Raw genomic sequence first — 12,799 nt, forward strand, 5'->3', positions numbered from 1 at the left:
AAGGCTCTTGTCAAATTGCACTGTTTCCAAACTATGTTTATCTCTTCCAAGTTGCTCTTCTAAGAAAGCATGTGATCCTCAGTCATACCTGTTTGCAAACCGCCCGCTTGTCCTTCTCACATGCAAACTCTTTCAGTAATCACCACAAACTGGGGAGTAAACTCAATTACTAAAGCAACAGGAGTTAGTCATGCAGTGTTGCAATTATCCTTGGGAACTGCTGTTACTGCCTTTCATACATCACCAAGTGTACCATGAATGGAAAGATCCCATTATTTTATCCAAACAAGTAGAAGTTGGCAACTACAGAGTGAGCAGACAAAGCATGGCTGCCTTCTTTTGGGTGCCTATCACTGCGTGAAGCATAACCACAAAATGCAGCGGACTGGTGTTCCGTAGAAGCATTCCTTGCATCCCATGAACATCCAGCGAACTAGTAACATATCACAAAAGGGTGTTATAAAGGATTTGAATTGTGAAAGGACATGAAACCACGATGGTTATCAGTGCTGTTTTGCTCCACAAACACCTGGAACCCGGCACTGGACTACTTTTGTGCTCAAGAACCGAGACATAATTTATTTTCTTTATAACGCATGCAATCTTTTTAGTTCTCCATTTCAGTTCTTTCTGCTGGGTACCAGGTTCTCAACACACTGCCATATTATTTTAGGTGGTGTTCTTCACCTCACTCATGCCTAACTTCAGTCTCATTGAGATTAGGAAGAGAGTGTCTTTTAAAAATCATGCTCGTCTGCTTTCCGAAAATTGCCATTCAGGACTTTAACATAACCACTTTGAAGCAGTAGTTAATCTTACTCAAAAGGCAACTAGATTTTATGACATGCTTTTTAGAAACTTCTGCTAAGGCTGAAAGAGATACTCAAGGCAAGCCACAGATTTTGTAAACTGCAAAATCCATGACCAATGGATTTCATATTGGCTTTGATGTTTCCAACTAAAACATTTAACGCATGCTTACTGTATACACTTTGCAGCAACACACTAATGCATTAAAACCTGACATAAATACAATTAAGCAAACAAAAATTAAGCCGATCAACATACTTCCTTTTTCCTTATTTCCTTACAACAGAAGTAAGCGGATAAGTTCATGAGAAGTAAATCAAGCTCTTATAAGTGAATGCTGTTTTAGCATTACGACAACAATGACAGACCCATAATAAACACATAAGCATCACACAGACAATGCTAATTTTCCCACCCCTGCAGACCAAGGCTGATCCATTTCACATTTCAAGCTGGGACCAGTGATTGGTCCCAGATCACGCTTCATGTGCCTTAGAAACAAGACTTTTCCCCCACTGCTCAGCCTTACAGACCAAACCATCACTGCCATCGCATCAGCCTCTCGTTGCGACTTCGAGATCAACAGGCACACACAAGTGCTCTTCCCTTAACCAGAGAGAGGGGTTACTGCTCCAGCAGCTGAGGAACAGCCACCCAGCACCTCCCTTTGCGTGCTGCCATCCATCCAAGGACCAGACGGTGTCCCAGGATGCAGTGGTGGGAGTGGGAGGGCCGTCACCCACAGCCCCAGCTCAGGGGAGCCGTTTGAGGCCCTCTCTGGGCTGGCATGGCCGGGGCGTGCACCCCAGGCCCCCGCTCAGCATCCCCGATGGCTGCCAGCGCCCTCCGCGGATACACCTCTCCTCATCGGTACTTACTCACTCCGATAGCCGCCGCCGGCAGACATGCCACTGGGCCTCGCCAGAACCTCAGGGACGGGCCACACGCCTCTTTGTGCCTGCACCTCCTTCGCATGGACAAACCCGCAGCTTTGTCCCCCCTTAATGCCCAAAACCCGGCTGCGAGCGCACTCCAGCTGGGTTGCTGTAAGCAGCTTATCCCCCCCTGCGATTAGCAACGCCGCCTGTCACCGGGGCTGCAGATGGCCACTGGAAAGCCGTTCTCACCCACGGCTAATTAAAGCAGTGGCCTGAGGGTGGCCCAGATGAGGTGGGGCTGGGGCAGCGCCTCAGGAGAGGGGGGACCGTCCTCCTCCTCCTCGCCCACGAGGAGCCCCGAACCCGCCATGTCCCGGATCCTGTCAGCAGCGCCAGGCCCCACGGCCGCCCCGGGAGAGCCCGGCCTGGGGTGCAAGGCTGGGCGGGCAGGGTGCCTTGAGGCAGGCCAGCCTGAGGGACAGTGCCGCTGAGAGAGGCACCTGCACCGGGCTAATCCTAGAGAGCTGCCAGATCATCACCAAAAAAACCCCACCACCACCACCCCAGCACATCAGCACCAGAGGATTTAAAAAAAAAAACAAACAAACCAACAAACACCACCACAAAAAAAACCTGAGCAGAGTATCACACCTGCTGCCTGTCTGGCTGAGGAGACCCCGCCGACAAGCCAGGAGGAGCCCCGCGGTGAAGCCCGGCTGCCCGGATCAGCAAGGCCGTACTCCAGCACACAGAGTGAATCCCCACAGGCCCCGCTAAACCAGGTACTTATCCAAGAGCGCCTTTGTGCTTACTGTAAGCTCTGCCGAAACAAATGCCCTCCTCCTCGGAAAGCCAGGAGAGGGGGCCTTGGTTTTATCAACACCTCTCTGATTTACTGCCCAAAATAGGTATCCTTGAGGCACAGTAAGCCTAGCCTAAGTCCCGCCATGGTCTGTTCCCCTGAGCCTGATATGCTGAATTCTCCACGGAAAAGCACACAGCAGGTCAGCTAGATAGGTATCAATAGATTTTGTGGAGAATGGCTGGGAAGGCCTCAGCGCTGCATTTGAAACAGCTGCTTTCAGTCTGTGCTTCACAGGTCCAGGGAAGAAAAAACCTGAACGTTTCAATGTGTTATTCAGGGATCCACGCTGTCACTGTACAGTTCTGAAGAGCTGAAAAAAACCCACACTACTGAATATAAAGGCCTGCTCTGCAGCTCCACAACACCCAGAAATTTCTGCCTACCTATTCTTGTTTCTTCCCCATATGATCACAAGAGTAGACTGATTCCTATCCCTATGTTCTATTGCATGGCAGCCTGCAAAATGAATGCACAACACTCATCTCTGAGAGTAAACCAGACTACTGCACTTTTATGGTATTTACCATGTGTTTTGTCTAGGTATAAATGTTGACGGTCCAGGTATAGCAGCAGGTCACTGTAGCGCTTGTGCAGCATAGTGGAGGATGCAGCTTACTATGTTTAAAGCAATCCGACTTGGGAGAAAATTGCTGGGTTTTAATAATACAAACGGTTTTAGAGGTTAGAGCAAATTTAACAGGGCTCTAAGTCACTGGAGCGTCAATGCAGTAGCAGATCTTGTCAAGAGAAACGCAACCATAGAGTAACAGATGTATCCTTTGAAAATGAACCTGCTTTAGAAGAACAGAGGTCTTCCTGGCACTAGTACTTCCATTCTGCCAAAGTTGACATAATCTTTTTCTTCTGAAAAAGAATCCTGTTGAACATCTTTCTTTTTTTTTAGGATTTTACCCTGAAAACCACAGCAGGGCAGATTATTGTGTGTAAGATTAGAATTTATAGTTTGTCACACCCCACAGAGCTCACCACTGCAGTGTAAATAAGCCCATCTTTTCCTTTCCCCAATCCTCATTTTACTAACCCACCTTCACCACCCACAAATTTACAAGCAGTATGATCTACTTGTCTGAGTAAAGCTTAGACTAAACGCCACTGAAGCCCTGTAGACCCTCCCCCGTAACAACTCTCTCAGACTGCCTGGCTACAGTCCCAAACCCTCAGGAATACCTACATTTTCAAATGAGACATAGGTGACAAGTGTAACTTTTTCTAACACAGAAAAACTGTGTTCTTTTTATAATTTTCTTAGAAAAATGTAACATTTCAAGTTCCATTACGATAGGCAGCTGAAGGAAGAAGGACATTTCAAGGCACAGAGTATAACCTACATTCAACAGCCATTTTAAGTATCCGGAAGGACATTCAACTTGCATAAAAGCATCAGTGAATAAAACCCAAGACTAGCTACTGGGAGCAGAAGCAGCTCCTTGGCCCAGTAAGAGCATATTATACCAACCCCTGCTTTGTGCAAATCACCACAGCTAGCACAGGGAGTTATGGTCATAAATCTTAGTTAAATAACGCCATCAAAAACAGCCCTTAGGAACTCCCAGATGTTTCCTGGAAATGTATCTGCATAAAAGCAGGCTAAACTGTATTGCTGAGGCAGTCCATAAGCCTTTTAAAGATAGCTTGTCCAGGAATATTTTGAGTGGTTCCCTTATAACAGAGAGGATGCACAAGGCAAGATTTTTAAGACCACAGAAGATGCATCCACTCACACAGAGGGGGAGGGAGGAAAGCAGAGTACCAGGATTACAAAAAGTCACAGTGCTTAACATGACATCTCTGAGATCTTCTGGCCTTACTGCAGGAACCCATCTGCCTAACCTTCAGGGAGGTAAAGAAATATAAAATCAGATCGTCTCCTGTTTGCTCAGTAGCAGGTCTTGCTCCATCAGAATGGACATGGGAAGAGTGGAAGGCTAGATGGGGAAGCGTCGGTTCTCGTTGCAGAGAGGGCATCAGTATGGCTGCTGGGCTGTCTTGCTTGAGTCAGGCCACTGTGGGGGGGCATCCTGCCGATCAATTGGCTCATAGCTGCTGCGATCCTGGCCTGCACGGTTGGCACCTGAATGGAGAGGGAAGAGAACAAGCTTGGGAAAAAAACAAAAGCACAAGGACCGAATCCCCTAGAAGGAACCAACACCTCAGGAACACACCACATTAGCTGCTCAACCAACACTCCAGCACCTGTGTTCTGTGATCCTTGCAGGAGGTAAAACATCCTTCCAACAAAGGCAAAATAACTCAGATGCATTTGAATATGCCTCTTCATTACCTGAGAACTGCTCTCTTAGTAGCCACATGGCTGGGCGTAAAGCAAGACCTGCAATACTACATAGCAGCATAACAGGCTCCTGTAATGGTATACTTCAGCAAGATCAAGTTTATGAGATCTAGTGGAAAAATGAACAGACAAAACCCAAAGCAGCAGAAACCATGGCTAGCTCACAGCATAGATTTAAGAGCATGATTCATCCATGATCCACTCTTCCCAACAACCTCTATGAAGTGTGACACACCATGGCACTAAATTTGAATCCAGCAGTGCTCCCAATTGCACTATGAACAATTTGCCTGTGGTACAAAAATCATGTTACTGTCCAGGAGATGAGTGGGGAAAGAAGAGAGACAGACAAAAAATGTGCATGGACAGCTCTTTATCTATAGGCCAGGTATCTGCTATGGCTAGAAAGCAATCTGAATCAAAGGTGGGTACCAAACTGTATCAGAGGCTTGTTCTAAGCAGCAAGGATGCTGCCAAGCAACAAAAAGGGATTTTGTGTGGAAGGAAAACGAGACAGAGAAAACCGGGAAAAATGCAACACTGTTAGGTTCAAAGGAAAATGCCAGATAGCAGGAAAATGAGAGAGGAAATCTGTCAACCACATTCTATAAAACAGCAGCACACAGTTTGTACTGAAAATCTTGTGAGAAAGTTCAGGAGAGGATATGAAACTACAAAGTGTCTTAACTCCAACTTGTACCTGAGAAAAGACTCCTGGACAGTATCAGGCCTGTTTTGGCATAGCATGGTTGAAAAGGAGGAGGGCTCCCAAATTCCCAGCAAAGGAATGAACGCACTTGCACAAGTAGCTGATGGAGAAGACATGTACATTCCAGTAGGAGAGAGATGCAAATAGCACATATCGCCCCTACCCATGGTTTCCTTCTGCAGCCTCTCCACCTCTTTTCACAGGAAGTGTTATTTTCTTTGCTACCACCAAAGCAGCACAAGTGACAGTTTTCAAACACTGTAATGCAGTTACACCATCCTTTGTCCTGCACAGCCTTCTTAGGTCAGCAAAAAGATAACTGTGCCAGGCTGCTGGTTTTGCCAGGGTGAACTCCCACACAGCAAACAATCCCTGGCAGCTGCCCCGGGTGGACTAGCACCAGGCATGCTTGGCAAAGCAGCTGACTGAGACCCAGAACACGCAGCCCCAGCCCTTTCTCTCTGGAAGGGCTGCCACATTATCATTAGCAAGTACAATCAGGAGAAAAATGAGTGCCTCCAGGCAAAATCCCACAAGGTAAACATCAGACCCATTTTCCAGGTGAGGAAATGGAGGTCCAAAGCAATCTAGGTAGCTAGGACATGTGAGGCCCAGAGAAAGCATGGAGTTAGAAATTCAGCTTCTTTCCCTCTCGTGCATAGTCCAGCTAGAGGGGATGCTGCCTCTACTTTCCCCCAGAAGCAACAGAAAGGGTTGGCAAAGAGAGAAGGACACCCAAAGGCATCCAACGAGCACACACAAATGCAGGAGGAGGAAGAGAGAGACAGCAGTGCTCTCAGTACCATTGTGGGCAAAATGGCTGTCGGACAAGGACTCCAGGTCTGCAAGGGAAGAGAGGAAGAATGTAAATTTAAGGCCTCAGACACAGCAGAACCACAAAATGGGAGAACAGACATTAGCAAGAGAGAGAGCAACACCCCTCCCTGGAAAGGGGGGCAGAATCCAGCTGCACAGAGCTTAGGCTGAAGTGCAAGGCGGTCTCCGTATCACCAGAGGAGGTAACCCACACTGACGTGGAGGCAGAGGAAGCATCCTACCTATGTTAAAAGTGTACTCTCCTCCGCGCTCCCGATACATTTGATACACCAAATAGCAGGACACAGGTTTGAGGAGGAGGCTGAAGATGGCCATGCCTGCACTGAAACGCTTCACATCAGAGAGATAGTTGTTTGGAGGGTAGAAGACAGAGATGTGAATGATGTCCGTGAGGACTGTGAGCAGCAGGCCAGTCAGGAACTGGAAACAAAGGGAGAATGGGACATGAACTGAATAGGGGATTAACCACTAGGAGTAAGTCAGTTACAGTGTTTATTTCGTGTGAGATATGTGCATTCACACAACCATGCCTTCACCCCCATAACACACACTGCTAACCCCTGACACTGCCCCAGGTAGACAGACATTCGTAATTGAATGATCCTGTATTTTGTGCATTTTCTTCACATCTGTCAGACACCTTCTCATTATATGCTCCAGGATTGTTTATTTTTGCTTGCCAATCTCTTTAATGTTCAGAGAAGGGTTTTATACAGCCCCTCCAACTCAAGCACATTAAACCCTTTCAGTCCTCCTCTGGCATTACAAGTCACAACAGCAGATAAAAAAAAGGAAGAATCAAGTATGCCTCACCTCTGAGAAGCAAAATAAGTGACAGTGAATGCTTCTCACCATGGTTTACAGTGCTTATAGATTTATAACCTCTCATAAAAAAAATAAAAATAAACAACCAAAAACAAAACAACCCAAACAAGGGATTTGACTTGTTCACTCCTGCACTGGGAACAGCTGAAATTCATCACTCACTCAAAGCTGTTTCTGCCCTCCACCCTCTCCCCAAGCAGCCTGGTGGAGGCAAATACCCTCACACTCACCATCATGATGGCATCAAGGGAGTCTCGCTGCACAATGGCCCAGATCCCCACTGCAAGGACACTGAAATTTCCCCAGGCATAGGAGGCTGGAAACATGTAATTCATGCACCCCCTGCCAAACAAGACAAAAAATAAACCCAGCCCACATTCACAATAAGCCTTCAACAGTTTGCATTCATCGCTGTTCCCATACAAACACCTCACACTTAGATTTAGGATCTTCTTGCATGCAGACAGGCACAAATAGGGAGTCCTGATTCCCTGAGAGTGTCCCATTCCTCGTTTGAAGGAATACCCTCTTCTTACCCAGGCCAGACCAGTTACTAATCACTCACCACACCGTGAGCAGCCAGTGTACCAGAATGATGGCCTATGAAGAAAAAAAAAAAAAAGGAAGACAGGTCAGCAAGTTGGGAGAACTGTGGGAGAATCGACGTGAAATGACACCATCTTTTTTCCAAGGGATGGATGAAAGAGTGCCCTGGACCCAGGAACCAGTGCAGAAAGCTGGCATAGCAACTGGGACAGTGAAGACACAAAACCATTTTTCTCTGCTTCTCTTGCTGAGTATTTCCTGTGGTGCTACACTGTAGTCATTCATTACTGTTGTCATCTCTGTCAACAGTTGATTCAGGGCCCACTTAGTCTTTTCTAAATGGGTTATTGATTTTGGAACACGAGAAGAGTTTGTACAGAAAGCCAGGCAATCCGATTCACACTATGCTAGCACGGTTTATACATGACCAATCTGGCATCCCATCACCAAGAAGTCCATTGAAAGTCATGCCTGCAGCTCCCAGCAATTTCAGTCCAGTCCTTAGTAAACCCTTCTTTTACGTCCTTCCAGTCTGTTAAAAGCTGTGGTTCAACCTCACTACAATATTAACAGACCTGAAGGCATCTTCTAGGAACCCAAGAACCCAATCCTGCCATAGTACACATCTCTCTTCATTCCCAGGGAAGCCACCAGGGCCCAAATGCTGACAGTGCCCTAAGTAGCAATAAGATAATGCTGTCACAGATTCTGTGCTTTGCAAATGTCCTTAACGATCCTGATCCTTGTGCTCAAGGGGACAAATCCAAGAAGAAAGCATCTTACTGTAACAAGTGACACAAGGATTCTCTTCACTAGCACTTGACATTTCTGTAACCAAGGAGACATACTCTACGTGTTTATTAAGAGAGCAAACAGGAACAAGAATACACCGCTTCAGTCTTTTTCTATATCCCTGCGCTCAGTTGCTTTTAAACCCACTGGCCAATCTCAACAAAGGGAGACCACTCATATTCACTCTCCAAACATTTGTGAAAACAAGAATATGGAAGACAGGGTCTATTAGCAGCCTCATAAAAGAAAGGATGAAGCCCGGACATATCAGAGGATCCATGGGAAACAGGCACTCTTGCTTTTCCTCTAGTTGTGAGAAAGGCTCCAATTGGTATTTATACTGATCTCGGTGGTGTTTTTTTTTTATACCACGAAAAGCCCTCTGAAGCACACTCCCCCCACATACTTCCCAAAAAAGGGAAATGAGTTAGTAGCAAAATTACTCAGTTGACACAGAAAAGCTGTATGCAGACAGGGACATTAAGACACTAAAAATAAATAAATAAATTAAGATCTACTGACATCCTGCTACGTTCACTGACTTAAAACATCTATCCATGCTCTAACTTAATTCAAAACTAGTTGTTCAAGAAGAGAGTTAATAACCAATGAAGCTGTGACATGAGTGAAACACAGCCAGGAAATCAACAGGAGCGCCGCATCTGCTGCGGGTCACACTGCTCTGCCAAGATACCACAATACAGATGTATTAGGATAAGACAGAGCTCTGGCTTCACTGCAGTACCCTCGCACATCTGCAGAGCAGTCACCCTGAGCAGCCTAGTCTTGTCATAATTTCAAACACTGCTTAAACAGGTTTTTATTAATGATTTTTTTTAATTGTGCATGAAAGCCTACAAAATGCTTGACCACCCCCCCACACACACTTTCCCTTCTCCCAAATTGTACCATGGAGACCAGGCAAAAACTGCTAATCAGTAAAATACAAGATGTTCTTGGATAAGAACGGAGACATGCAAATAGCCTTTACTCAAGAGACTATCACAACATCAGGGAAATTCTTAATTAGATAGTATTTAATTGCATGTTACATACCCACAAGACCCCTCAAGGCTCACCAGTTAACATAATTAGGCAGGGTGGCTTTTTTTTTTTTAAGCTGTCTAGATCAATATTGCAGTTATTAAATTATGAAGCAAGCTTAGTCATCAGCACAAAGTCAGATAAACTAGGGCTGATCGTATGAGGGACTGCTGAAATAAAAACAAGGCATTCTCTTCCTCATTATGAGTCCAATTTACCTGACAGTTCTTCAGGGCACTATGGAATAAGCTAGTGGTTTTGGTATGCTTTAACATAGAAAATGTAGTGTTAATGAAAAGCATTTTTTAAAGCTACAGTCACAATGTGAGATTAGATAATTTGCAGACAGTGTCCTAATGAGACAGCAGAAGAATTTAAATTTTTTCCATCTGTTCAATGACTTGAGTCTGTACCTAAGAAAGGCATATATCTCATCTTTTAAGAAAGTAACTCCTAAGACTCGAACTAGTGCTGAGAGCAGAAAATAAGAAAGGTTGGACCTTTGCCCCCATCCCTTCTGGGCAGAATGACCATGTACAAAAAGCATCTCATTGGAAATTGGGGAGAACTAAGGGGAATTCCTAGCTCCTCTGCAAATCCCAGCAAGTGATGGAACTAATTGCCAAGCATAAAAAGAGCCTGGGTCTGCCTGGGTCCCGTTAGGTAGGAAACCCTTTGGAACAGGAACACACTCCTTTAAACATGTTTCAGCACAAAGCCTAGCATAAGGTTGAATTTTGAGTAAGTTAGAAATTACATGGTTCCAAATTACAATTATTTTCTTGTGGTATCTAACTCTTTTTATTTTACTTACCTTTTTTTTGGTTTTGAGAGTGAGCTCATCTACTCCAAGTGACATATTCACCTAAGGATATACTAACCAAAATGTAGATCTCAGTGGCCACCTGTGAGTGAGCCACCCATGAGGATGCTCCTCATTATTATAACAGAGTGATAATAATGAGAGTGGGTAGGCAGTGCAACAGGATATCCAATGGGGTTGTCATGGCTCTATCCTTAGAGATTTTTAAAAGTCAGCTGAATTTTGAGTCGAGCTATTCAATCTAACTTTGAAGTTATCTTTGCTTTGAGCAGGAAGTTGGACTAGATGACATACAGAGGCTTCTTTTAGTCTAAATTATTCTATGATTCTGTGACTTAGCATTTAAAAATGCCCAATAACAAAATGTATCTTTCCAGGCACATGGATTGTAGGGCATTGTCCAGGCTTGATCAAACTCAAACTTTGTATTTTGAGGCTCCATATAGTTACTGCACTAATCCCAGGTGTCAAGTGTTCACTGCAAAAATATGGCTGTGCTTCTTCCCACATGCTTTGCTGAGCATTACTATTAGACCAGGAGATGCTGTTTCATGAGAACGTTCCTCACCTACTCTAGGGCAAAGCCTGCTACATTAATTTTATAGCTCTGCAAGTAGCTCAGAGACCTCAAGGCTAAGACATTGCTATGTTCTGGCACAAACACAGCTCAGTCACGCAGTTTTCTTGGAGCTGCTTCTGTCATGAGGCTCATCTTTTTTAATCTCACAGAAACCGTAAGCAGATCATGCCAATGAATAGCTGTAGTGTGTGTGATTTCCAGTCCCTTTCTGAATAAGAATCTTTCCTGCCTTTAAGATATGTTTCAGGGAATAAGGCCTAAGTCAGGAACTGTACAAAGATGCAGGTACAATTATTAACTCCCTATTCCCCAGCTCTTCAGCCCCAGAGCACTACTAGCAGACTTGACAAGGGATTTCTTAATGCTGAAAATAATTTGCCCAGGACAAGCTCACTCTTACCTAGCAAGAGATTTGGGAATGACGCCTGAAACCAGAGAAAGGCAACATTTTAGTTGTGTTGTCATGGTGACTCACTCATTCAAGAAGTCTGTGTTTTTCAGCTCCCCAATCTCCACCTCCCATGGTAGAACATGTATTTCATGTTGGCAAACTTGCTAATTAAATGTCCTTGTTTTTCACTGTTGTTTTAGCATGGAAAAAAAACCAAAAACCAAACACCACACCAAGTTAAAAAAGCAGAAGGCAAGATCTTTTAATCTTCCTAGTGCCCTGGGAATCACACAATAGTCCAAACTTGTCAGAGCAAAGTATCAGCCAGCTTCCAGAATGTAATATAATCCACATGCCAAGCCTTGAAAACTCCATTTGCTTACTTGCCTCTAACAAGGGAAGTTGCTTTTCTTGGTGAACTAGTAAGAGGGGGAAACATCATTATACAAACACCAAGCTTTTATGTAGTGCAGCCACGTGAAAGCCTTCACGTACAAAGGTGAATTCTTAACGATAGCTGAGATAATACTGTCCTCCCACCCAACCTGAAGGCAGCCTGCTCCAGGGCCACTGCTCACAGCTTTATGAATGAGTAACAGAAAAAGACTGATGGGATCAGTGATGTTTTCATTCTCGGCACAGTTTTCACCAAAGAAAGCACCTGAAACTTGCCATACCAAGCAAGATATAAAAGTAGTGAAGCTGGAAAAATGGACATGCACCTAGAAATGGCAGGGCACTGAAAATACAAAAGACCAAAAAAAAAAAAAAAGAGAAGGCTTCAATATCAAACACCAACATCAAAATCAAAAAAGTGATTTTAGCATCCTCTAGCTTCTCCACAAGGATGTGCTTCTTCCCAAAGTAAAAAGTATAACATAACTTTGATAAGTCCCTTAGTTCTCACTTCTCTGGTTACTAGATATTCACCAAAATTTTCAAATTGTCTCCAACTGAAGCCCCACCCAAGAGAGAAGCAATTTGAGTTACCTACTAGGTGATAACCCCCAAGTAAGTGGGATCATCTTTCTAAGCTATTTTGCCTGACAAGCAAAAACTTTGCCTCCTCGGGATCTTGCGTAGTGTTTATCCTGGCTTAGCTCTGATCAGCTGAGCTGGAAACCTCCATGGACACAACTTAACAACCAGCTGCTGTCCCAGCCCGGTCCTTGGCCACTTTAGCAACTGCCCTGAAGTAAGAGAGAACCGTGGAGTCATTGCCTGCTCGTCTTAATGACCAAGACCTTTTGCCAGGTTTGCCCACGCGATGAAAAAAGGTTTAGAAACACCAGTCCTTCCCCCTGGGAGACCTCCACGTCTCCTGACCAGGCCCTCAGCCAGGTCCCGGACCGGCCGCAGAGCTGCCCAGCACACGAGAGGGGCGGACG

The 12,799-nt window shown here is 45.0% G+C and overlaps 1 protein-coding gene across 1 annotated transcript; it reads right to left on the bottom strand.

The window, feature by feature from the left end:
- Positions 1 to 4,538: 4,538 nt before the first annotated feature.
- Positions 4,539 to 7,829, bottom strand: AGTRAP (angiotensin II receptor-associated protein). The gene is made up of 4 exons (XM_009889543.1): positions 7,801 to 7,829; positions 7,466 to 7,577; positions 6,632 to 6,830; positions 4,539 to 4,645 (listed from the first exon to the last, which is right to left on the bottom strand). The coding sequence occupies exons 2-4, from the start codon at positions 7,568 to 7,570 to the stop codon at positions 4,539 to 4,541; spliced, it is 411 nt and encodes a 136-aa protein (XP_009887845.1). The 5' UTR covers positions 7,571 to 7,577; positions 7,801 to 7,829.
- Positions 7,830 to 12,799: the final 4,970 nt, after the last annotated feature.

Source organism: Charadrius vociferus, unplaced genomic scaffold, assembly GCF_000708025.1.
Source record: "Charadrius vociferus isolate BGI_N301 unplaced genomic scaffold, ASM70802v2 scaffold477, whole genome shotgun sequence".
In the NCBI taxonomy this organism is placed as follows: Eukaryota; Metazoa; Chordata; class Aves; order Charadriiformes; family Charadriidae; genus Charadrius; species Charadrius vociferus.

What these genes read in the sequence shown, in the direction of transcription:
- AGTRAP (XM_009889543.1), bottom strand. Translation starts at nt 7,570, where the DNA reads ATGAATTACATGTTTCCAGCCTCCTATGCCTGGGGAAATTTCAGTGTC. An exon ending in CCCTTGATGCCATCATGATG is followed by an intron (nt 6,831 to 7,465) that starts GTGAGTGTGAGG and finishes CTTTGTTTCCAG; the next exon opens with TTCCTGACTGGCCTGCTGCT. An exon ending in AGAGTACACTTTTAACATAG is followed by an intron (nt 4,646 to 6,631) that starts GTAGGATGCTTC and finishes CTCTCCATTCAG; the next exon opens with GTGCCAACCGTGCAGGCCAG.